Below are 21,578 nucleotides of genomic sequence, written 5' to 3' on the forward strand. Positions count from 1 at the left end.
TGCTGGGCCTTTTTATGTAATACTTCACTCATACCAGATAGCTGGGAGGTTCCTAAAAGATTCAACTATTGCCATGTCAGGATGTTCTTTAATGATTCCACGAAAGTCACATTGTCAATAGTGCCTAAGAGCATTTATCTAAAAGCTATTTTTTAAACTTACAAACATGTGATTTCATTTGGCAAATATTTATTGAGCGCCCACTAGGTGCTAAGAACAATTCTAAGAGCTGGGGACACAACAAGAACAAAAATATGACAGACATGTTAAAACACAAAACCATGAAGAGGAACAAGGTGGGGATTTTTGTGATGCTTGAGTGGACACAAATATTGAATTGATAACGAGGGCATGCAGAGTACTTCAATGATTGGATGATAACGTGGACCCTCTCTGTCACGCTTTTACTTTGGTATCAAGTTAGGAGCTGTGCACACAGGTGAAATCCACAATCACTTTGACTCAAGAGTGGAGCCAGCAATATCACAAAAACAAACAACCCAATCCAAAAATGGGCAGAAGACGTAAATAGACATTTCTCCAAAGAAGATGTACAGATGGCCAAAAACTACATGAAAAGATGCTCAACATCACAAATCATTAGAGGAATGAAAATCAAAACCACAATGAGGTATCACCTCACACCAGTCAGAATGGCCATCATCAAAAAATCTATAAACAATAAATGCGGCAGAGGGTGTGGAGAAAAGGGAACCCTCCTACACTGTTGGTGGGAATATAAATTGATACAGCCACTATGGAGAACAGTATGGAGGTTCCTTAAAAAACTAAAAATAGAACAACCATATGACCCAGCAATCCCACTACTGGGCATATACCCTGAGAAAACCATAATTCAAATAGAGACATGTACCAAAATGTTCACTGTAGCTCTATTTACAATAGCCAGGACGTGGAAGCAGCCGAAGTGTCCATCGACAGATGAATGGATAAAGAAGATGTGGCACATATATACAATGGAATATTACTCAGCCATAAAAGGGAATGAAATTGAGTTATTTGTAGTGAGGTGGATGGACCTAGAATCTGTCATACAGAGTGAAGTAAGTCAGAAAGAGAAAAACAAATACCGTATACTAACACATATATATGGAATCTAAAAAAAAAAAATGGTTCTGAATAACCTACGGGCAGGACAGGAATAAAGACGCAGGCGTAGAGAATGGACTTGAGGACACGAGGAGGGGGAAGGGTAAGCTGGGAAGAAGTGAGAGAGTGGCATGGACATATATACACCATCACATGTAAAACAGATAGCTAGTGGGAAGCAGCCACACAGCACAGGGAGATCAGCTCGGTGCTTTGTGACCACCTAGAGGGGTGGGTGAAGGAGGGTGGGAGGGAGACACAGGAGGGAGGAAATATGGGGATATATGTATACATATAGCTGATTCACTTTGTTGTACAGCAGAAACTAACACAACATTGTAAAGCATTTATACTCCAGTAAAGATGTGATAGATAGATAGATAAAAGAGTGGAGCCAGAACTTAACTTTCAGGTGTGAAGTAACTGTAGTTCCAAAGATAAAAACTATTTTGTGTCACACACAAAGTATCAACGATCTGGAAGAGAAATCCCATAGGGTCTTCACCATGTCCCCATTTTGAAAAAAATGAAACATAAAAGCACCCAGTTCAGCTTAAAGCAGCTTAGAGTCACAAATGGCCAGAGGTGACAGAAAAAGAAAGAAAGAGATAGAGAAGGGAAGAAGAAGTTGTAAAATAACTGCTGACTGTTCTAAGGGGAAATAGTTAAAGTGGGTAAGTGGGATTTATCAAGGAGGGAAGTCCCAACATAGCTGGAAGCTTTTACTGTTTACGAAATTGTCAAAGAGAAATGCCAGGAACAAGAGGAGAATTTCCTAGACTTTCCCACAGAAAAGTGAATTGTAATGATTAAATGGAAAGAAAGACTATGCCAGGATTTCATTAAACTCAAAACTATCTGTTTAAAGCACTCAGACAAATGAGAAGGTCTCCCAACTCCCTTAGAAAGACCATACTATGTACGTAAAGGAGAGATGGTGCAAAAGTTTATATTAAGTTCTTGTTTCGCCTACCACTTCCTTCACTGTTTTGGACTTTCTTTCTTCTAACTTGATCTGGATTTAAATTCTGCTTAGCTGCTAGCTAAGATATGTGCATATTTTTATTACTATTACTGTTATTTCTGTCATTGACACTGGTTTTCAGAACTGTCTTTAATTTTTAAGCTATTAAGTGCCACTTTTCACAGACTTGAAGCTGTCTGCTCTCCACCTGGACAGTGTAGTATGTGAGTACGTGTGTGTGTGTGTGTGTGTGTGTGTGTGTGTGTGTGTGTGTGTGTGTGTGTGTGTGTGTGTGTGTGCGCGCGCGCGCGCAGATTTTACTTACTTTAGGTTCTGCATGGATAAAATCATCAGAAATATCTTCATGTTTTTATGAGGCTTGTTTCAAAATATTCAGGGGCATCCTTCCTGACTGATAGATTTGCAGTTGGGAAATTGCTCCTTTGTCTCAAAATACATAAAGGAGAGATGGTTCAACATAATTGTGTGCAGGGGAAAATTTGTCCTACAGTCCACCCCTAGATCCAGTCCAGGAGAAACTCCAGGCTCAGGGCTGTTTCACGACAAAAATGGACCAGCTCTCCACAGCAATCAATGCCTCATTCATTCCTGGGCTACAAATGTGGAACAAGAATGCTCCTATCTATTTCTGATGAGAATGCAATTCCAATGGAGTGTGATTTAACGGTGTTTAAGAATCTTTCAGGGTTCATTAGACAGAGTAGTTTATACCGTTATTCTTTTCAAATAGGAGTAAATCCCAGGGAAGAAGTGCGCTATGTCTACTGCAATTCTGTCAGGAATGACCTGTGGAGTCCCTGTAGCCAGCAGAAGCCTAGGTAATGTCCAGCAGAGAGAAGAAAACTCTCTAAGACTTTTCTCCTGTCATTCTTCCTTCAGACCAAGAACAATACAAAGCTATAATTGGATTTTTCCCTTCTTTGTCATGTCTCTCCTTCCTCCCCCTTTCTCTCAATGCACACATGGTTTATTGCAGCAAGGCCCAGCTCAAATATCAATTCTTCTCCAATGCTGACTCCCACCTAAAATGTATCTGTTTCCTCAGCTCAATTAGATCACTTCATCTGTGGCACTGAACACATAGTGTCCTGAGCTATAATTGTTCCCTTACAGATCTCATCTCTCTTCCCAGATTATAAAGTCTTCAAACACGGAGACCGTGGTTTTCAAAGAGCCATTAAGGTTAGTTACAGCACAAAAAAGGTACCCAATGATTATTTGATAAATGTCTCCATTCAATAAATAATTATTATGTACCTGCTCTATGCCAGGTATAACAGACGCAACTCCTGTCTAGACACAGCTCACAGCCGAGTGGCGTGAGTGAATGCATGTGCGATGCCATCTCATATGTAACTGATGTGCAACAGATTTCAAATAACCATAATAAGAATAAAACATGTGCCCTGAGAGGAGGCTCATAACATGTCACAAGGGATCTTTATCTACAAGAAAGAACACTGTTAGCTTCTCAAGGAATTTCCACAGGGAAATGGTATAGCTATCTTAGGCAATCAAGCTTAGTTTAGATTAAACAAAAAAGTGCAGTGCACTGCTCTGATGACACTGTGTGCTGAAAGAACTCCAGCAAATCAAGTCTGATTCTTTTTGCCTCAACAATTGACCTTAGAGATTGAACTTACACTTGACTGAAGCTCCTTTGCTCTCAGACAGAGGTCTCAACACATTAGCTACAACAGTAATAAATGAGTAATGGTAAAGCCCCACTGCTCTCTCACAGCTGCTAGTTCTCAGGGAGGGAAAAAAAAGGAAAAACGAGTCTTCTGGGCCTTAATATTATATTCTGAGAATTTTCCTTCATCTCGAGTAATGAGACTCTTGGGAACACCAATCTTAGCAAAGGTAAAATAATACATATGTTATGTTTTAGACAAGACACACGACCACAAATTGAGCCACTTTTAGCTAAGGCTTCCCTACTTGCCAAGTCAAAAATACAAAATCAAACTTCACACAGGTCTAGTTCCTTGTGATTTCAAAGTCCTTTCGTCTGAGTGATTTCATTTAATTTATAAAGCATAGCTACCTGTGGATCAGGTTCCTCATTAGTTAGATGAGGAAACAGAACCACACGGTACTTAAGTGGCGAACCCTAGGTCCTGCAACCAGCTTAAACTGGGATCAAAACCTAGGGCCTCTACTTTTAAGTCCAGAGTCTTTTCTGCTACAACCTGTGGCCTCATAGAATAGATTAGAAGACAGATCCAGTTACTGAACTGAAAATTTCATTTGTTCTTAGACAGTCAGTGCATTAACTGGAATGGGTGAACCTTACCTCTTTAAGGCAGCCCATGAAGTTGTTGCTGACGGGTGAGCCTGGCAAGTCAGCGGTACTTGGGCTTCCTCCCACATAGAAGAAGTCATCTGAGCCCAGCATGGTGTAGTCCTCTTGAGTGTAGCCCGTCGTGGTAAGGATGCCATCCACAGAGATTGTCACCTGGTGGAGGGACATAGGGACAAAAAAAAAAATCCCAACAATGACCTTACAGTCCTATCAAAATCCAGGGGCTTCCCCTACCTGTGGCATCACTTCCATTAAGATTTGGGTGAGGTATTCTTTCTAATTTGGATTGATTTTGGTATGTGCAGCCAAGTTCCATTTTCTGGTCTGCCTCCCTGTGGCCCAAGCCTCCAGTGTTTCTCTGCAGACTCCTGGGAGAGTTTTTCGGAACCGCCAAGCTGAGCAACTCGCTCTACCCATTGCCCTCTTCACTCAGTCAGGCTAGAAAATGGAACTATCCTCAGACGTCTCAGTTCATTGGTAAAATGATCATTTACTTTTGAAAGATTGTAATTTACAGTGGTCGTGAGAAACAGCAAAGGAGATGTTTGACAATGGGGTTTGTTAGGGGGTTGGTCTTTGGTTGTTGATGGTTTTTTTCTTTTTTCTTTTCTTTTTCTTTTTTTATTTGTTTCTTTTTGGGCTCACACCACGCTGACAAACATGCATTCAGGGAGGGAAGGAAAAGGGTCTTGATTTTGATGAGTCATGGGTGATACATGCCACGGACTACCCAGGACACCAACCCCTGTCCTCCCTTGTCTGCCATCACCACCAGCCAGAGAAGAAATGATCCAAACCAAAAAAGGCAACGCTAACAAAAAGAAAGGAATGATGAGGCATAATAGCCAAAATAATAACAACGCCCACAGGAAATAAACAGCACCCATACACCCAACATCCATGAAAGGAGCGGAGGGCACAGAGAAGAGATGGGGCCTCGAAGCGTGCACGCACCGTACACTGACACACCCATGCGAAAATCATCTGGAGCCAAGAGAGAAGGCAGAAGAATAAAAGGGAGGGAAGTGGGACAAGGGTGAGGAGCGCTAAAGAAGAGAATCAAAATCCACTTCACACTTACATGCACTAAACTAACTGAAAAACAAGATGGGAGTGAAAAGAAGAAAACACACTCAAAACTGAAGGGTAGTCTTTCCCCTGCCTGCCACCTCCCTTACTAACAAAAAAGAAAAGAAAAAGTCCAAACCCAACCCCAAAATATATGAAGGGTGAGAGGAGCATGAAGAAGCGTGGAGACAAAAAAGAGAGAGAGGAGAACGTGGAGTGGGGTTGATGACTGGTAGGTTGTTAGTACTGAGGAGGAAAATGAGGGAACAGATTCTGATGCCCATGGGGAAATTCACGAGACAGGAACATGCCATGCAGAGTTTGTACGGAGAACACAAATTGGCACAGCTCCCTTTGGCCAAGGTGGGAAGTAAGGTGAAAGGAGGGAAAGGAAGAATACAGGAAGTCGAGTACTTTCCTCCCCAGATCACCTGTGGCAGCCGTGGCCACACAAAAGGGAAAGAAAAAAGGGATTCGGGAGTGGGGAAGGGGAAAAAGAAAGGAGGACGAGTGAGGGGTAGGAAGACACGGAGAGAAGAAAGTCCTCAATAGAAATCTCTGTTGTCCCTAGTCTGTAACTTGGAACTTGCAAAATAAGAAAACAAAACAAAACGAATTTAGCTCAACAAAGAACATTTCTTTAAAAAAAACTTTTTTTTAGGAAAAAAAAATTACAAAGTAGAGAAAAGGAAAACTGTCCCAACCAAACTCATCCAAATATTGTCAGGACAGGTGCATCCCCTTCCATTTTCTTCTTAAAGAAAAAGAAAGGCTTGTATTTAATTCAACAAAAAATTTTAAAAGAAGAAACAACTCTAAAGAGGATAAAAGGGGGGTTTGGGGAGGAAAAGGGGGGGCAACACACGGCAAACCCAAAAAAAGAGACAATAAGAATGATATCTACCAGACAATGTAGTTTGTTTACCATAGCGTGTCCGATGCCTGAGTGCTTTGCGGAAAAGGGGGAAGAAAGGAAATTAAAAATTGTGAACAGAACGATTGTTAATTAAAAGAACTAAAAACAAAGATGAGTCGTTAGGGTGTTAGTACATTAGTCGGTTAGTAAAATGACACATTGCATGAATGATCTTGTGTTAGTTTTTCAAAAAAAAGGCACCCGACACAGAAAAAGAGAGTGGGGGAAGACAATGAGACCAAGACTCTATGGAAAACCTTGGCATCTGGGGCACAGCCAGGAAAGGAGGTGCAGCCCACCTTGTCGTTGTAACGCCCCTCTTCTCCCAGATACCACTCAGACCAGACCTCACCCCAGTCAGAATTAGCATCATACTTACTTTCCAAGAGCTGTTCTGAAAGAACACCGCCCCGCTCCCTTCCCACCCTCTAGCACAAACACAATCCACCTGTCCTGAAAGAAAAGACCCCCAAGGTTTATCGTTCCACACGTAGATAAATAGAGAGAGCTGAAATACCAATACTTTGGGGATTGTTTTTTTCACATCTGACTCTGATTACATGCATGGACAATCATGATTTTCTCCTAGGACAAAAAGATCTTAAAACATTTACAGGTCACATCTAGCATAGGAAGGCTACATATGTAGTTTACTCTGGGTTGCCATAGGTAATTTAAAGATCCACAACCCCCTTGATTTTGTGTGGATTTGTGCAGCAGGAGGGCAACTTTCTCCTCTTTCCTGTTCTCTCAGGTTAAAATAACTGTGTCGTTAGAATGCCTCAAAATAGTTGGAGTCTCCTTCACTAGCCAATACTGTTACTTTGTTTACCTTGCCAGAATGTCTCCTGTTAGAATCACTCTCCCCTCATTCCTCTTTAAGAATGCTTTTCAAGCTCCTAAGCAATTTCTTGCATGGATAGCAGAGAGGACTGGCAGGTTACACGTGATTAGAGAAGCCCCACAATTAGTCTTTTCTTCGCTGTTTTCAAACGCTAAATTGCCAACACACCCTGAGCTGGGAGGCTGGAAGGCTAGAAGATGGGTAACCCCAGTTTTGTGTTTGCGGTTTGACTGAAGTGGCATATAAAGGTAAAGCACTTCCTGTGATGGCCATGACCTTGGACTCAGGTCCTGGTTATAATTTAGAACAGATAATCCACCTTCCCTCCATTAATCAGAACCCCCAAGGTCAGGTACCTGACCTTGGCCTGACTTGGCCCAAAAGCAGAACCGTAGCAGATGACCAAAAAGGAAGAAAGGGGGAAAGTTCTGCTCCATTTGGTAAGGAAACCCCAAGTAAGCTTTCCTCAGATGAATCTTTACCACAGAAGCCATTTAACCTTACCAAAAGAGTAGGCGAGACTGCCATCAGCTTGTTGTTAAATATTTATGAAGTGATTTACAGTTTAACTGAAATAGAAAGGGGCTTCCCACCCCTTCAAATGTATCCTAGGGAACTCAAAAAGATGTTATAAATGTACTTTTAATGGGAAAAATAATAATCTTAGCTGACTCAGGGTTGAAAGGATTGCATTTGCAAAATCAACTCTGCTCTTCTGAGATTTTTTCCTCTTTCAACAAATTGCATTTGGATGCAGCATTCAGTCCAGATTCCGATGAGGTCCAATTTTAGGTGCGCTTTCTCTACAAGATTCATACTCCTTCTGCCGAGAAATGCCCCCAACACCCTAGGGCCTCAGTAGCCTTGTCTTGAGAGCTCTACTTAGCTGCATCCATGGGGACAGACAGAGGCAGTCACCTTTGAAAGAATACTCAGCATGTAAATCATGTGCATGTCACAGTGAGTCTAGCACCCAGACAGACCATGGATGAGCTCATAATCCTTCTGGAACATAAGGGGCTTTGCATATTTAGCCACCACACGTGGAGGATTGTAATCACCATCTCACAAATGGCAACTGTGGTGTGGAAAGGTTAAATGCTTTGTCCAAGGGCACAGAGAGGAGTCGGGTCTTAGAACTTGGAAGAGAAACCCTACACTGTTGCCTTACCTCTGCTTGTTCAGACTAACTCAGCACAACCAATATTTGAATTACAGTTTGGTTCACCCCCATTTCAGTGTAAAGGACTGAATTAGGGCCCAACTCTATTTTAGAAAAGTGTTTTTAGTGGAAATGCAAGTGAGCCTTTTCCGGCTAATCGGAATCATTCTAGAACGGCAAAGAAGCATGTGGGGTGGGAGAGAGAGAGAGAGAAACAGACTGGCTGGTGAGAACCACAACCTGATTCCGCTCCCCAGTACGTGAAAATCCCCCCTTAGCTGACTAATGCCAGAAGGGTATGACTGTGCAACTGCCAGTCAAAACCGACAAAAGGTCATATTCTACTTTTTGGTCTCGTCTCTGCTACTCAAACCTTTCAAGCCCTTATATGTTAGCAAATGAAAACTTGATGTGGGCTCTCTTGGCAGCTGAGGGGGGCCCTCCTGTAAGTACAGGTGGGGAATGACGAAAGGAAACGTCAGCAACAGGATTCTTCGGCCTTGCAGGAAAAACACAGGATGGTGATTCAAAAACGTTCGACCCGTGTGTGTGAGGATGACGGGGGATTCTAACTCTTAGGATATTGGCAGCTTCATCACAGATAGAACAGAATCTCCAGCCACGGGGCTTCCTTGACATGCTTAAGTGTGGAAATGGGTATTTCGGATATTGTGTGTTTCCAACGTGGAGGAGCCTTCTCCATTTACGGAGCGTTATTAAGGAGTTACACTTTTATCAAACAGAAAACATAGGCAAACACCTGTCAGTTCTCATGCTTTCATGTTTACATTAGAAGGCATTAAATCAATCACACTGCAGAAGCAAATTTGATAAGCACCTTCTGGAAATTTACATAATGCTTTCTGATTTAATAAAGGATGAATGCTGTCCAACTGGGTTTAATGACATATTCACAAGTAGAAAAACCGAGTGAAAACAGAACCTGGAAAAGGCAGTCTCAGAACAGACCTTGACTTTTACAGGAAGTGTTTTTAATTTTTTCCTGATGTGGGCTGGTGAGGTATTATTACTGTTGTTATTGTTATCACTATTATTAGTTATGAAACGGAAAACAACTTCACTGGGCTAAGGCTTTCTGAGAGCGTTGTCACCTGACGGAGTTGCCTGCTTAGAATCAGCAAGCGATGGGAGTTCTCAAGCACGGACAGAACCAGGAAAGGCTGCTCCAAAGTTGACTTTTTTATGTGGGTCCTTCCACTTTCCAGGCCTCCTAGTCAACTGAAGAGTGTCAGAGGTAGAGACAGGGGCAATAAAGTATACCACAACACCAAGGAACAGAGAAACCAAGGAATTCAGAAAGATCCCAGCTAATTCACTCCAAGGCTAGAGGTTAACACAACAACCCAACAGAAAGAATAAAAGTGGACGAGGGGTTGGTAAATTAAAAGGAAGAGAAAAAGAAAGACTTTTTCCGGAAGGAATTAAAATTATGGCATCATGGCAATGGCTAACTTAATTAAAAAGAAAAACATATATTCAAAGAATGAGGAAAATCTACCAAGCTGCAGAAACAAAACGCTCTCCCTAATTGATTTAACAATAATACGATATTCAAAGGTAATCAAGAAAATGATAAAAAGGAAGCAAAACAAAAGGAAAGTATTTATAACTTTTATCTATACAACTGAATTTTTTTCTTAAATAACAAGCACAAATGGAAAATTGAAGTAAGAGAAGAAACATATTCTAATAATTATCCTTGTGAAACTGTAAAGGCTGGGAGAAAGTTTGACTTCGACAAATCCAAACCCATAGCGTATCTCTACCCCTCTCCATGTGACCTAACCCACCACCTACTTCACAAACTTCCTCCCCAGCCACCTAAGAGGAGCCTCTGGGCACTCTCTCCCCTCAGCCATTACCTGCCGGAGGTTGCGTGTCACTTTGACATCATGCCAGGCGTTGTCATTGAATTTTCCATTCACTGGCTCCACAATGGCCTCAAAGGCCCCAGACCCCAGGTTAATGACCAAGGAGACTGCGCCATCCTTCAGAGCCAGGTTGACGTAGTCAGCCGACTTGCCCGTGTGCAGGATGAGCCCATTCCGCTGCCAGGTCTTAAAGGACAGGGTGATTTCATCACTGCTGCTCTGGATTGGGTTCTGAGACAGGTCGTAGCACAGGTACTCTGAGCCTCGGAAAGTGGCCACATTCTCCTCTCGAGCTACAGAGAAAGAAAAGGGGAAAGCAGTTAACACTTGACTGGCATGAGCCAGGTCTATGCAAATACCAAACAGAACACACACACACACACACACACACACGCACACAGGGCAGTGTCCCTGCCAGAGGCCTGATACCAGCACAACACTCCCTCCAACTCTTCCACAAGACTTGTATCTAAGTACCAGGGAAACTAGCAGAGAAGGTAACTGCAGAGAAGTTATATGCCCACACAGGGGTAGAAGACTAACACGATGGTGCGGGAAAGCTTGCTACACCTTTCCTTCAAATTTTCTCAGAGAAAAACCTAAAGGGAAATTTCATGCAAAGTGGTAAAGTGAGGTTTACTTGCTTTTGCATCAATATTGGCTTTTAAATGCTTGTAGAAGAGCTGGTTTAGAATGGATAATTAACTGTTCTGACGAAGGGTTCTTTAGCTCTAGGTACCTTTTATTGAACAATAACTAAAAATCAATGAGCCTGAAAGATTTGGCTCTAATTTCCATCCATCAGTAACCCAGCTAACTTTGGTTTCCATGGTAGAGTCCTGTGCCCAGCAGAACGTGACTGGGTTTTTAAATAGGAGGTTGGACCTGGGGAAATGATTGAGCAGATGAGGAAAAGGGAACAGAATGGAATTTGGTAATACGTTTTGATAAGACAGCAATACTTCCCTTAGAGTCAAAGGGACCTCTGCCCTGGAGGTCTCCTGTTTGAGATGGCCTGGTCTGACCATCCTATGGAACATCTCTCTCCATAGGACCAGGGGTCCACAGAGCCAACATGGCATTCCACTGGGACTCATGCTCTCTTTCAAGACCATATTCGAGACCCTGGGGTCCTGTAATTCCCTACCCAAAGAGCCCCAAGTCTGTTCCCAGGGGTTGTGCAGTCCTCCTCCCTGGATCCATTTTCTGAAGGCAAATCATGCTATCAGTGTGCATACCTCAAGGTCTGAGGGCTAGCCCTGGGGGACTGTTTGCACAGGTTTGGACAGAGCTTTGCCATGTGGGTCGAGGCATCCACGTGCATTTATACCAGACCTCTGTGATATAGGATGGAGCCGAGTGTGGGCACAGGAAGGGGAAAGGCCACAGGCTGAGGACCAGAGGGGCTGGCTCTCCCTGTGTTGCTATTTCCCAATGCAGAACTCCTAGGAATCCAAAAACTCTAAATGTGAACCTGACTTAACCAGGTAGTGTCAAAGGTCTATTTTCCAAGGTTAAGAGGATAGAATGTATTTTATTTAATTATTTGTTGATTTGATTTATAACGTAGACACTCAGCATGTACACCTCCATTTGTCCTCTTGTCAGGCAGCCTCATTTAGAGAGTGGCCTACTTCATATCAGCGTTGGTCAAAAGCACCTCCTCAATGAAAAGAAATGGGCGACAATACAAGTTTAGATAGGCAGCTTCCCTTTAAAGAGGGGTGGCAGGGTCTACAAAGTAAGGTTGAGGGGACTCTACTTTCCCTTCTAGACCTACACTTCCGCCTTAGTCACCAAAGCTTGTCCACATTAATTCATATCCTTATCGACCATCATAGCCCTTGGTAAGTTCCCTAAGTAAAATCAAATAAGTATTTTCTCATCATGAGGTAAAGGAGTCACTCTTACAATGTGAAGAGATGACCACCCAATATGTACTGTTGAATTCATTGTAGCATCACATCATTAAAACATGAGCCTTAACTTCACACTCCAGAGCGTTAGAAGATATTAAGTGTGTCCTATGTCTTCCAGAGGGCCTCAAGGATGTGTGTACACCTACACATTTCTGTTTGTACACACACTGGTATAAGCAAAAGGGACTTGTCCACCTCTAGGGGACCAGTGTTGTTTACACATATAAGTAGCGAGTACTACTCAGCACATAACCCATGCCAGATGCATTTTACCAAAATTACTTCCCCCAAAATCACAGAGCAGAAATTTGGCACTATCTGTATGTTTGAAACGGGTCCATCCATGCAATCCCCTACTGCCCTATTTTCATGATCTCTCATTTCTGAAGAAACGGTTTTGTTAAAATTCAACTGGACAAGCTCTTGTTCAGTAGACTGGATGTAACCCTGATTTAGAGCAGAAGATAGCAAATCAAACTCAGTTATCACCGCTAAGCTCTTTTCCTAACAATGCAAATGTACACACAGCCAACTACTATGCCTGTCCTTGGCACCCCACATGGTATATTAGTGGGAGTCTTCTATAAACATTTATGTTATACCTTGTGTGCTCAGTGAACTGAGATAAATGAGCAAGGAAAGGAGTGCCTCTAAAGAGAAGCCTCAATTAATCATCGAGTACCCTTCAAAGGCGGAAGGGCCTGACACAGAAAAGCAAGGCACCAGGATATTATTTAATGTGCTATGCAGTGCTTAATATTTTTATATAATTAGACTAAGGAGTCTATCAAAATAATAAATTTTAGAGCTATAAAGGACTTTAGAGATTGCCTGATTTAACACACTTATTTTATTAAGGAAGAAACTGATGACTAGGAATAAGTGAGTTGCCCAAGACCAGACAGTTAGTTCTACTCTGGACTTCTACTGCCTCTGGACTTTTCTCTAAATATCAGTTACCTTTCCTTTTGCCCATCATTCTGGATATAGCACATGCTCCTACTCTGCTTCTCAAAGGGCATGAATGATTCCACTGAACCACGTATTGACTTACAAACCATCACAAACCTTGAATAAACTGAGCCAGAGACCTATTCCTCCTGCCCCATGTAAATCACACTTACTCACCAAAAGAAATGTTTCCCTTCCCTGCGTCCCCACCCCCCGGAATCAGTGTGTTTAAAATAAAAGAACTTGTTTTATGTGGAAGGCCACAGAAGAAAAATGACATCATTAAGAGAAGAGGCTACCACAGTAAATAAATAAGAAATAAAACCAATGTGAGGAAAAAAGTCTATGTAAACAACATGCATACTTATGCTAATATCCATGCAAATTCATCCATGAAGATTTTATGTAGCCTTGAGAGTACATTCCTTTGCAAATATCTAATGAAAACTGCTGCAAAAGTTCACAATCTTCCCAATCTCTTCATTCAATGATGAATTTTCCCAGTTTACCCTTTCCCTGGGCTGGAGAAAAACACCAGAGCAGCGTCACCCCAGATGCTGGCTGTCTCCTTCACATGTCAACAAACAATAGACCACCGAAAGCTACTCTCTGAATCGTATTCTAGATAAGCAAAATCATATCATTTTTAATTCATGGGATACTTTCCTCCTGATTGTTACAGGAAGGAGAGGCATTGGCAGTGCATGACCCAGTCTTTAAAAGAGCAAATAAGGGGCTTGCAAGAAGAAAGAGAGAGGACCTTGAAGAAATTCTTCCTTTGTATACTCTCACAACTGACATTTTTCTCCTAAGATCCCAATCTGTCTTAATTTCCTTCCAGTGGCTAAAGCTCGAGCATTTTCTTATCACCTTGAAAACCATACCAAGTTGATAGTGAACATAACTAAAAGGTGCAAAACCAAATAGTGACAAACACATTTCTAAGCCCATTCAATTCTCCAAACTCTCCGTTAGACAAATGTAAGACTGCCCCAAATCTGTTTTCTATACTGAGTGTTTACCCTGAGAAGGAGGTTGAAGAGACAATTCAGTCACCTTGTATGTATTCAGGCTAAATAGGTAGAGAAAATGAATGTAGGGGATTATGTAACACAGTACACAACAGCTTAGCATAAAGCTACAGCTTGGCAAGAGGGTAGGCACTGACATGGCTAATGGACTGTTTAGATTCATTTAGATTATATCACCCCGAAGTTTACAATTAATTGCATAAGTGTTAAAATAAAAATGTTACTCTCACTGCACGAAAAGCAGAGCTCAACCCTGTATGACAACAAAACATTTACCCATTATTTGTAAGTGTCCAATTGATTAAACACTAGATGCAATCAAGATAAGTATAACTCAAGGTTTTGAATCAGTTTGTGTAAGACATATAAAGCACTGATCTTTCAAATGGCTTGTTAATCCAAGTACTGATATATACATCGCATTAACAAGCATTTACTCAGTCCTATTTTCCACTCTCTCCCAAAAAACATCCAACTACTGATTTATGTAATAATTCTATTTCTCTGAGAAATTCTAAAACAGATTAAAATATTCTGTGTCATTTTTTTATTACTATACAACCTAAGAAGTATGAAGAAATGCATATCACTGTTGAATTGGGCCTGTGGTCCTCATAGCTTGGTGTCTTAGGCTGTGAGATCAAGAAATTTGGACCTTACTCTGAAGGTTCTGAGGAACAACTGCATAATTTTACTGAGAGGATGGAGGGTCAGATTTGTATTTTTAAAATGGAAGATTATGCAGCCCAACTTCTGCTGGGTTGAGAGTGAAGTGGAAAGAAATGAGAGCTGAAGGCAGAGAGCCCAGTTAAAAGAAGAGAACACATATGAACCACTTTTCCAGGGGGTGCCTGAAACTGGTTCAACCTGAATGTTGATATAACCCAGTGAGATTTGCATTTCATTGGGCAACAATGGAAGCAAAAGTTCCTAGAAGAGACAACCTAAGGAACTGAGAGGCAGACATTCTGGAAAACCAGAGACCATAGGATACTTAAGATCCAAATGCAGCCAAGGAAAACCAAGGGCCAGAGGTAAAAATTGAGGACAAGGACACAGCACTAGGCATGAAAGGGCTCAGGTGAGAACAGGTCAGGAATGGGTAAAGAAGGATTCTATTCACAGCTTTTAAAATATCATATATTTCCAAATGCCCAAATGCTTTCTTAATTGTTGTTTGTATTCCATCAACACTCTGTGAGGTCACTTTGCTATGATTATATTAATGTAAGGAAGAGGGGGCACACAGTTTACATAGGGCATCCAAGGAGCTTGGAAGCATTTAGGCCAGTTCCAAAACCTTAGCCCACTGATTCTCAGTCCATTGCTTTTGCCACCATATCACACCACCTCGCCAGGAACTCAAATTCTCAGGGAATAGGTACCTAGGACCCCGTATCTGACATCCTGCAACTGCATGAAGTTCCATGTGTCAAAAGGAGAAACCACTGACAATGACAGGTAAGAGCCCACTTGGGCAACAGGAGCCCACGCAGGGGGATCAGGGAGTGGGGCTGGCTCTATTCCAAAATGCCCTAGTAGCAGGTTGGAAAAAGTCAAACTGAGATCACACTCTTCACCGTCATCAGAGAGAGAGCCCGAGAAATGGAATTTTTAGGTACACCTTAGCAGAGCCTATTAAAATGCCAACCCCTCTGGAGTGGCTGTACGCACTGGTCCTGAGCAGAACATCTGCGGTTCTCTAGAAAGGGAGCGGGGAGCCAGCTTCTGAGGACGCGTCCCAGAGACAGAGGCAAAACTGTTCTCATCTTTGAGTCCTTTGTCCTTCAACTGGCCTCCGCAGCAGCATGGTACTTTAGTCTGCACCAATGCAAAGATGATCCTGGCTGGCCATCCTGGCCGGCCCCCCCTGGAGCTTATGAGGCACAAAAACACGAGCTACTGCTGCCCTCCCTGCCAGACAAAGGGATGTCCTACGGTCCTGGGGCTGGCCCGCTGACTCCCTTCCTCTGATCCACAAGTTCAGCGGGGACAGCGCTGTCCCTCCCCCGTTGGTGCAGCTGCAATGTGAGGTTTCAGGTTCTTCAGTTGTAAACTAACGTATCACCCAACTCTACGCGGGCAAGGAAGCCATGATGATGATGGAAGAAGTGCAAGCCCAAGGCAAGGGGTACACAAAGCAGAAATAAACTTTTTGAGAAGGCCACAGTTCCACAGTTGTTCTACTCATTCCTACAGGGGCCGCATATCCACTCAATTCTGAAAGTCGCCTTGAGCTACAACACCAATTTGGGTTGTTTGCTGGCAAAGGAGCAAGTTAAGGCAAATGTGAGTTTGTTCTTGCACAATTCTGTTTTCTTTCCATGCAACCTGCTAAGAATGCAACATCCAGAACAACAATTTCCACCTCTAAAGGCTTCTTGCAAGCTATGGGTAGAAAAGACACCCAAGTTAGCTGTTGAGCTGTGAGATTATCATATTTGCAAAAATGAGGGAAAAACAGAAATCTTTTTACTACAGGGAATTCTATTATACATCACCTAAGGACATTTCCAGCTAGAATTAGGGAAGGAACACACTGAGTAAAAAAGGAAAAAGACTGCACAAGTGACTACCCTCTTGCTTCTTCCTGTCCCATTTCCCTTACAATGTATTTTAGGGCCGAACAAAGCATTTGAATAGATCAAACTGCAGAGCCATCCCCCAAGGAGAAACAATGAACCTTTCCATGCCACATCCCATCATACAGGTATTTTAAAAGCAGAGTGTACCAGCAGACAGCAAATTGTGTCGTTATGAGCAATCCTGCACTACAAAAGAAAACACACAGGAAATCTGACCTCCTAAGGCCATTTCCAACCCTTATCCTCAGACTCTGTAGGAAAGATGCAGCAGAGAAATAAATGGACTTTTCCATGCTGCCTTGGTCACTCACTAGCCGGCAGATGCTTTCTGAAAGTGATGAGAAAGAAAATAGTAAATCAAGTTGGCACTTGGAAAAAAAACAGCCAGCATCCTGGCGAGGGAAGGTGCCTCGAGTCCACAAAAGAATGGCCTGGAAAATCATGCTTCACTGAAATGACTAGAAAGCTACTGGTATACTAAAGACTGCATTGCTCTCAATTGTATTACAATAAAAGTTAAATTTTCTGTTCATTCATTTAAGGAATAAGTATTTTCAGGTGCCTACTATGCACCAGGTGACGTGTCCAGTGTTGAATGCACTTGAACCACCCAGGAACACGGTGAGTAGGAATAATTAGCCGACATTTTACGGAAGAAGAGAAATTATAAATCTAAAAAAACTCGAATGCTTACTAAGCGCCAAATCCTCACATGGACTCACGTTAAACAGGGCATCCTCCTGTAGCTCAGAGTGTAGTGGAAATGTGGACTTGATTACATGGAATTTAATAATAAGGCTTTGAATTGGACAGACCTAGGTTTGATATCCGGCTCTGGAACTTACCTAACTCTATGGAACCTTAGCTTATTACTTAACTTCTCTAATAGCTAGTTTCCTAATCTATAGAATGAGCGTCACCATAGTACATATTTCATAGAGTCACTGTGAGACATGAATCAGATAAAGTTCCTGGCCCAGTTCCCAGCCACAGACATGTTAGCTGTTGCTGTTGTTGTTGAGAATGCACATATAAACAAGTGATTACAAGTGTAGTAAATGTTTCATAGGTGATACGGGCACACAGAAGAAGGAATAACTGACCCTGGGTGTTAGGGAAGGCTCCATCCAGGAGGTCAAACTTAATCTGGGTCTTGAAGTATGAGTAAGAGTTCACCATACAAAAGGAGGGATGGAGTTCTAGTTAAAATAAACAATGTATTCACTGGTGTGATCATTAGAAAAGCATGGGGTGTCCAGGGGATGGTGAGAAGTTCAATGTGGCTAAAGTAGCAGGCATGTGAAGCTCAAGATGCAGGTTGGGGTCTTATGTGTCATATTCTTGGGGCTCTGGGGATGGAGAACCAGCATAGGAGAACTTCGGCCTGTGAGTGGCACAATTATACTTGTATTGTATCAGGGGTCCAATGGGTGGACTAATGGCTAGAGAGGTAAAGAGGAATCCAGGAGACATCTCCAAGGTGGAATGGAGATTGCTAAGAAACCCTGGCCTGAGGCAACCGTGCTACATCTGCCTGCCTGCCCACTTATAATAATTTATGCAATATGTTGTACATTTTATTTCCCACAACCACCAAATCTATATGAGTCAAACTGTAAATATGCTTCTTTTACTATCGGCTTCTCATTTTAATTGTGGGTCAGTCAATCAGACAATCGTTAAACACAATTGCTGCACTCTTATCCTGTAGAGGGAATTCCATTTCCCTGTACCCACGACTTCAGGAAAGCATTTCCTCCTCACCCTCCAGAAGGGGGTCACTTGGAGTAACACTTTGACCTTCTCTCATTTACTCATTCACCCGCTCCAATGAAAGAAGTAATTCACCTCCTTGGCGATATAATAAGGGTCTGACACGCAGAGGTCCACATTTCTTATTTAGGTAATCACTGTTTCCATATGACTTGCCTTTCTCTTCCCTTCAGCTCTGCCCTTCCTATAAGGATTGTGAGTTCTCCTATAGGCTCCCCCATGCAGTGAAACCTATCAGAGTAGCCTCTGCCCCTACGTAAGAAGGCCTTTGGTTTTCTAGCTCTTCTGCCTATGGCTGGGTGGCTGAGTTTAATTCAGGGGGAAAATTACCAGGAAGCCCAGTAGGACTGCAGATCAAAGCCACATTCTCTAACGCAGCTCCACCAGCAACAGAACTGATATCTGGATCCTTAATCTGACTGCCAGTTTGAGTCTTGTGTCTGTTCCTCAATTAATTCAGAACATATGGCTGTCAGTGGTCACCTCTGGCAACCAGTCCTTGCACTGCTTTCACTCTGATTGGGAAGATAACAGACGTATCTGAAACTACATGAGGTCAATTATAAGTAAATATATCAATTATATCAATAATTTTAAAGCCAGCTTTGCGCCACAGTGTTACTAAAACACATTTCTTGAAGTTACACCGAGGATACGGATGACTAGAATGGTGAAAATTTAACCAGGGTCGCCTTCCTGAAGATAAGTTTTAGATTGAGTTTTGATGTTTTTGAATAAAAAATTATAGAAAATACACACATCCACAAACCGATATAACCTTTCACCTGTGGCCCAGTCCAGAAAGAATAACCTGCATGTTTATTTTTCTTCAACCAGCATCTTTTATCAAAGTTACAAAACAACTAAGGCAATTGTACTAGAGTACCCAATGGCTCATTGTGAGACTATATTCTACAGAGTGGATGAGGACAAAAAAATTCACTAGGAACACCGAGCAGGAGAAGAGAGGAGAAGACTGCGATTTTGATAAAAACAAAATTAATAATAATGAAAAATATCTACAGTGATCCTGGATCAGGATCCACTGAAATCATCTGATTTCAGATAATCATCTGAAATGATTTTTTTTTTTTACAGTGGCACATACACTGACCCTAATTGCTACCTAAATTAAATACTCACTGTATTCACACATACTGTTCAGAAAGGAATATAAATGTCATAAAAGGTTCACAGAATTTGGTAAAACTCGAACAGATATTAAGATATTTAGAAGCAATACATAGATTTTTAAATGCATATAGACTTTTAAAATATTTATTTCTGTAAAATTTCTCTTTTCATCTGAGATGAAAACAAGTAAAAACTCCTTCATAACTAATCATCACTGTAGCATCAGAAGAGACCTTGGAAGATGACCTAATATACCTCTTACCTCAAAAAACCTACATCTAAATCATCTTGCTGGTGAAACTCTCCACCTTGAAGTATCCAAAGAAAACAAGATAATGTGGTGTTATGTGAAACTTCCTACAGACATTTCTGGAGCTCAAATGGTTCCTGGTCCCAAAAGAGGAAAGCATATTGAGAGACTGCCAAGCTTCATTTGGGTGATCAACAGGGAAGTATAAGGTGTTAAAGATTTTTGCCAAATATTTCCTTCATTCAGCACAGAATATACAGAGAATAATGAGTATAAACTGTGGGTAGCTAATAAACCTTACCTCCACTAATTTATACACACACACACACACACACACACACACATAATGATCACTAATCATTATATATTACAGTGCTATTCATATGTAACAAGAATGGAAAAAAATCTACCCATCAATTTCAGGTAGTGTTTACTTCTGGGGAGGGAGAGAAGAAATGGAACCAAGGAGATATTCAAACAAGACTAAGTCTTTATAAAAGGATATAAGGCAAAAATGGCAAAACATTGAGATTTGTTCAATATGGGCAATAACTAAGCCAATGTTTACAATATCCTCTACTACAGGTTTATACACTTTTATGTTTGAAATTTAGCATTCATTTTTAAAAAGTTAAATCCCTGCAGATGATTCTGATAAAATACCTAATCACCAAATAAATCTTGAACAATTCTCTAGTTATTTTACACGTAGATGTCAACTCCTTGACCATATCTTGCGAGCAGCAATTTTTCATACCTTTTCAAAATCTCCCACATACCCCAAAGTGTGTTAAATAAAGACCGAATTGAATTGAAATGAAGTTGAATTGATCGCAGTGATGCTAAAGTAAGCAGTTCTCCTCCTGCCTTCCCCACTCCTTCTGGAGACCCACAGCTCAGTACCTCAGCATCCCAGAGTTCAGCCTGGCTTCATGGGGGGAAAGAGGAGAAATGCTGATGGAAGTGAGGGAAGAGAAGACACCTGCGTTTGCTGCCGTGTGAAAGCTCCACAGCAAATGCTGAGAGCGGGAGAAAGCTGGCTGGGGTCTGGGGGGGGGTGTGTGACAAGCTTCTGCACAAGCCTCCCAATAGCAGAATAAAATCATCCCAGTTCTTTAAGAAAATCCCCACTGGGAAATCTGAATCTGTGCCCATCCTTCTGGCCTGCCCTGGCAGCAGGCAGCCCAGCCCTCCTTTGTTAGCACTGAGGGCTCTAGCCTGCAAGTCTAGACAGAGTGGCTGGTTAAAAGGCCCTGGAGTCAATGCCTGGACAAGATCAATAAGGCTTTTTATGACACAATGAAAACTTTCCATTTTGTTAAATGCGGCTAATCTACCATTTCTGCAGTACCCTTAAAGCTTTCAGTGCTGAGCACTCAAGCCACGGTGATTAAAACCCTGTTCAGAGACACAACTGGGGAACCTGGCCAATGCAGAGGTACAAATCCCAGAGACGTGGGCTGCGTCTTCTTTTATGGTGAGGTATGCATTTCCTTTACCTCCCACAGAAATAAGCGTGCTAGTGAGATGGGGCTGATTCTGACAAAAATTAAAACCGCCCCATTCCAGGGCTCTCACGAAGGGACTGATGGTGCCCACGGTCCAATGTAATTAAACAAAGGGGTCTGAACCTGGGGGTGGATGAGGATGGGG

At 42.0% G+C, this 21,578-nt stretch overlaps 1 protein-coding gene across 11 annotated transcripts in view; it reads right to left on the reverse strand.

Annotated features, from left to right (window-relative positions):
* Positions 1–21,578, reverse strand: part of NRXN3 (neurexin 3) — a 1,618,670-nt gene that overhangs the window by 1,212,591 nt on the left and 384,501 nt on the right. For 6 of the 11 annotated variants that reach the window (XM_068559298.1, XM_068559177.1, XM_068559225.1 and 3 more), the window contains exon 1: positions 4,392–4,508. In XM_068559298.1, the coding sequence (XP_068415399.1) occupies positions 4,392–4,493 (102 nt within the window). In that variant the 5' untranslated portion in view covers positions 4,494–4,508. Of the gene's footprint in view, positions 1–4,391; positions 4,554–10,273; positions 10,576–21,578 lie in introns of those variants that run through there. The other 5 variants (XM_068558635.1, XM_068558546.1, XM_068558806.1 and 2 more) reach the window with 2 other exon arrangements.

The sequence above is a fragment of the Eschrichtius robustus genome, chromosome 1, assembly GCF_028021215.1.
Source record: "Eschrichtius robustus isolate mEscRob2 chromosome 1, mEscRob2.pri, whole genome shotgun sequence".
In the NCBI taxonomy this organism is placed as follows: Eukaryota; Metazoa; Chordata; class Mammalia; order Artiodactyla; family Eschrichtiidae; genus Eschrichtius; species Eschrichtius robustus.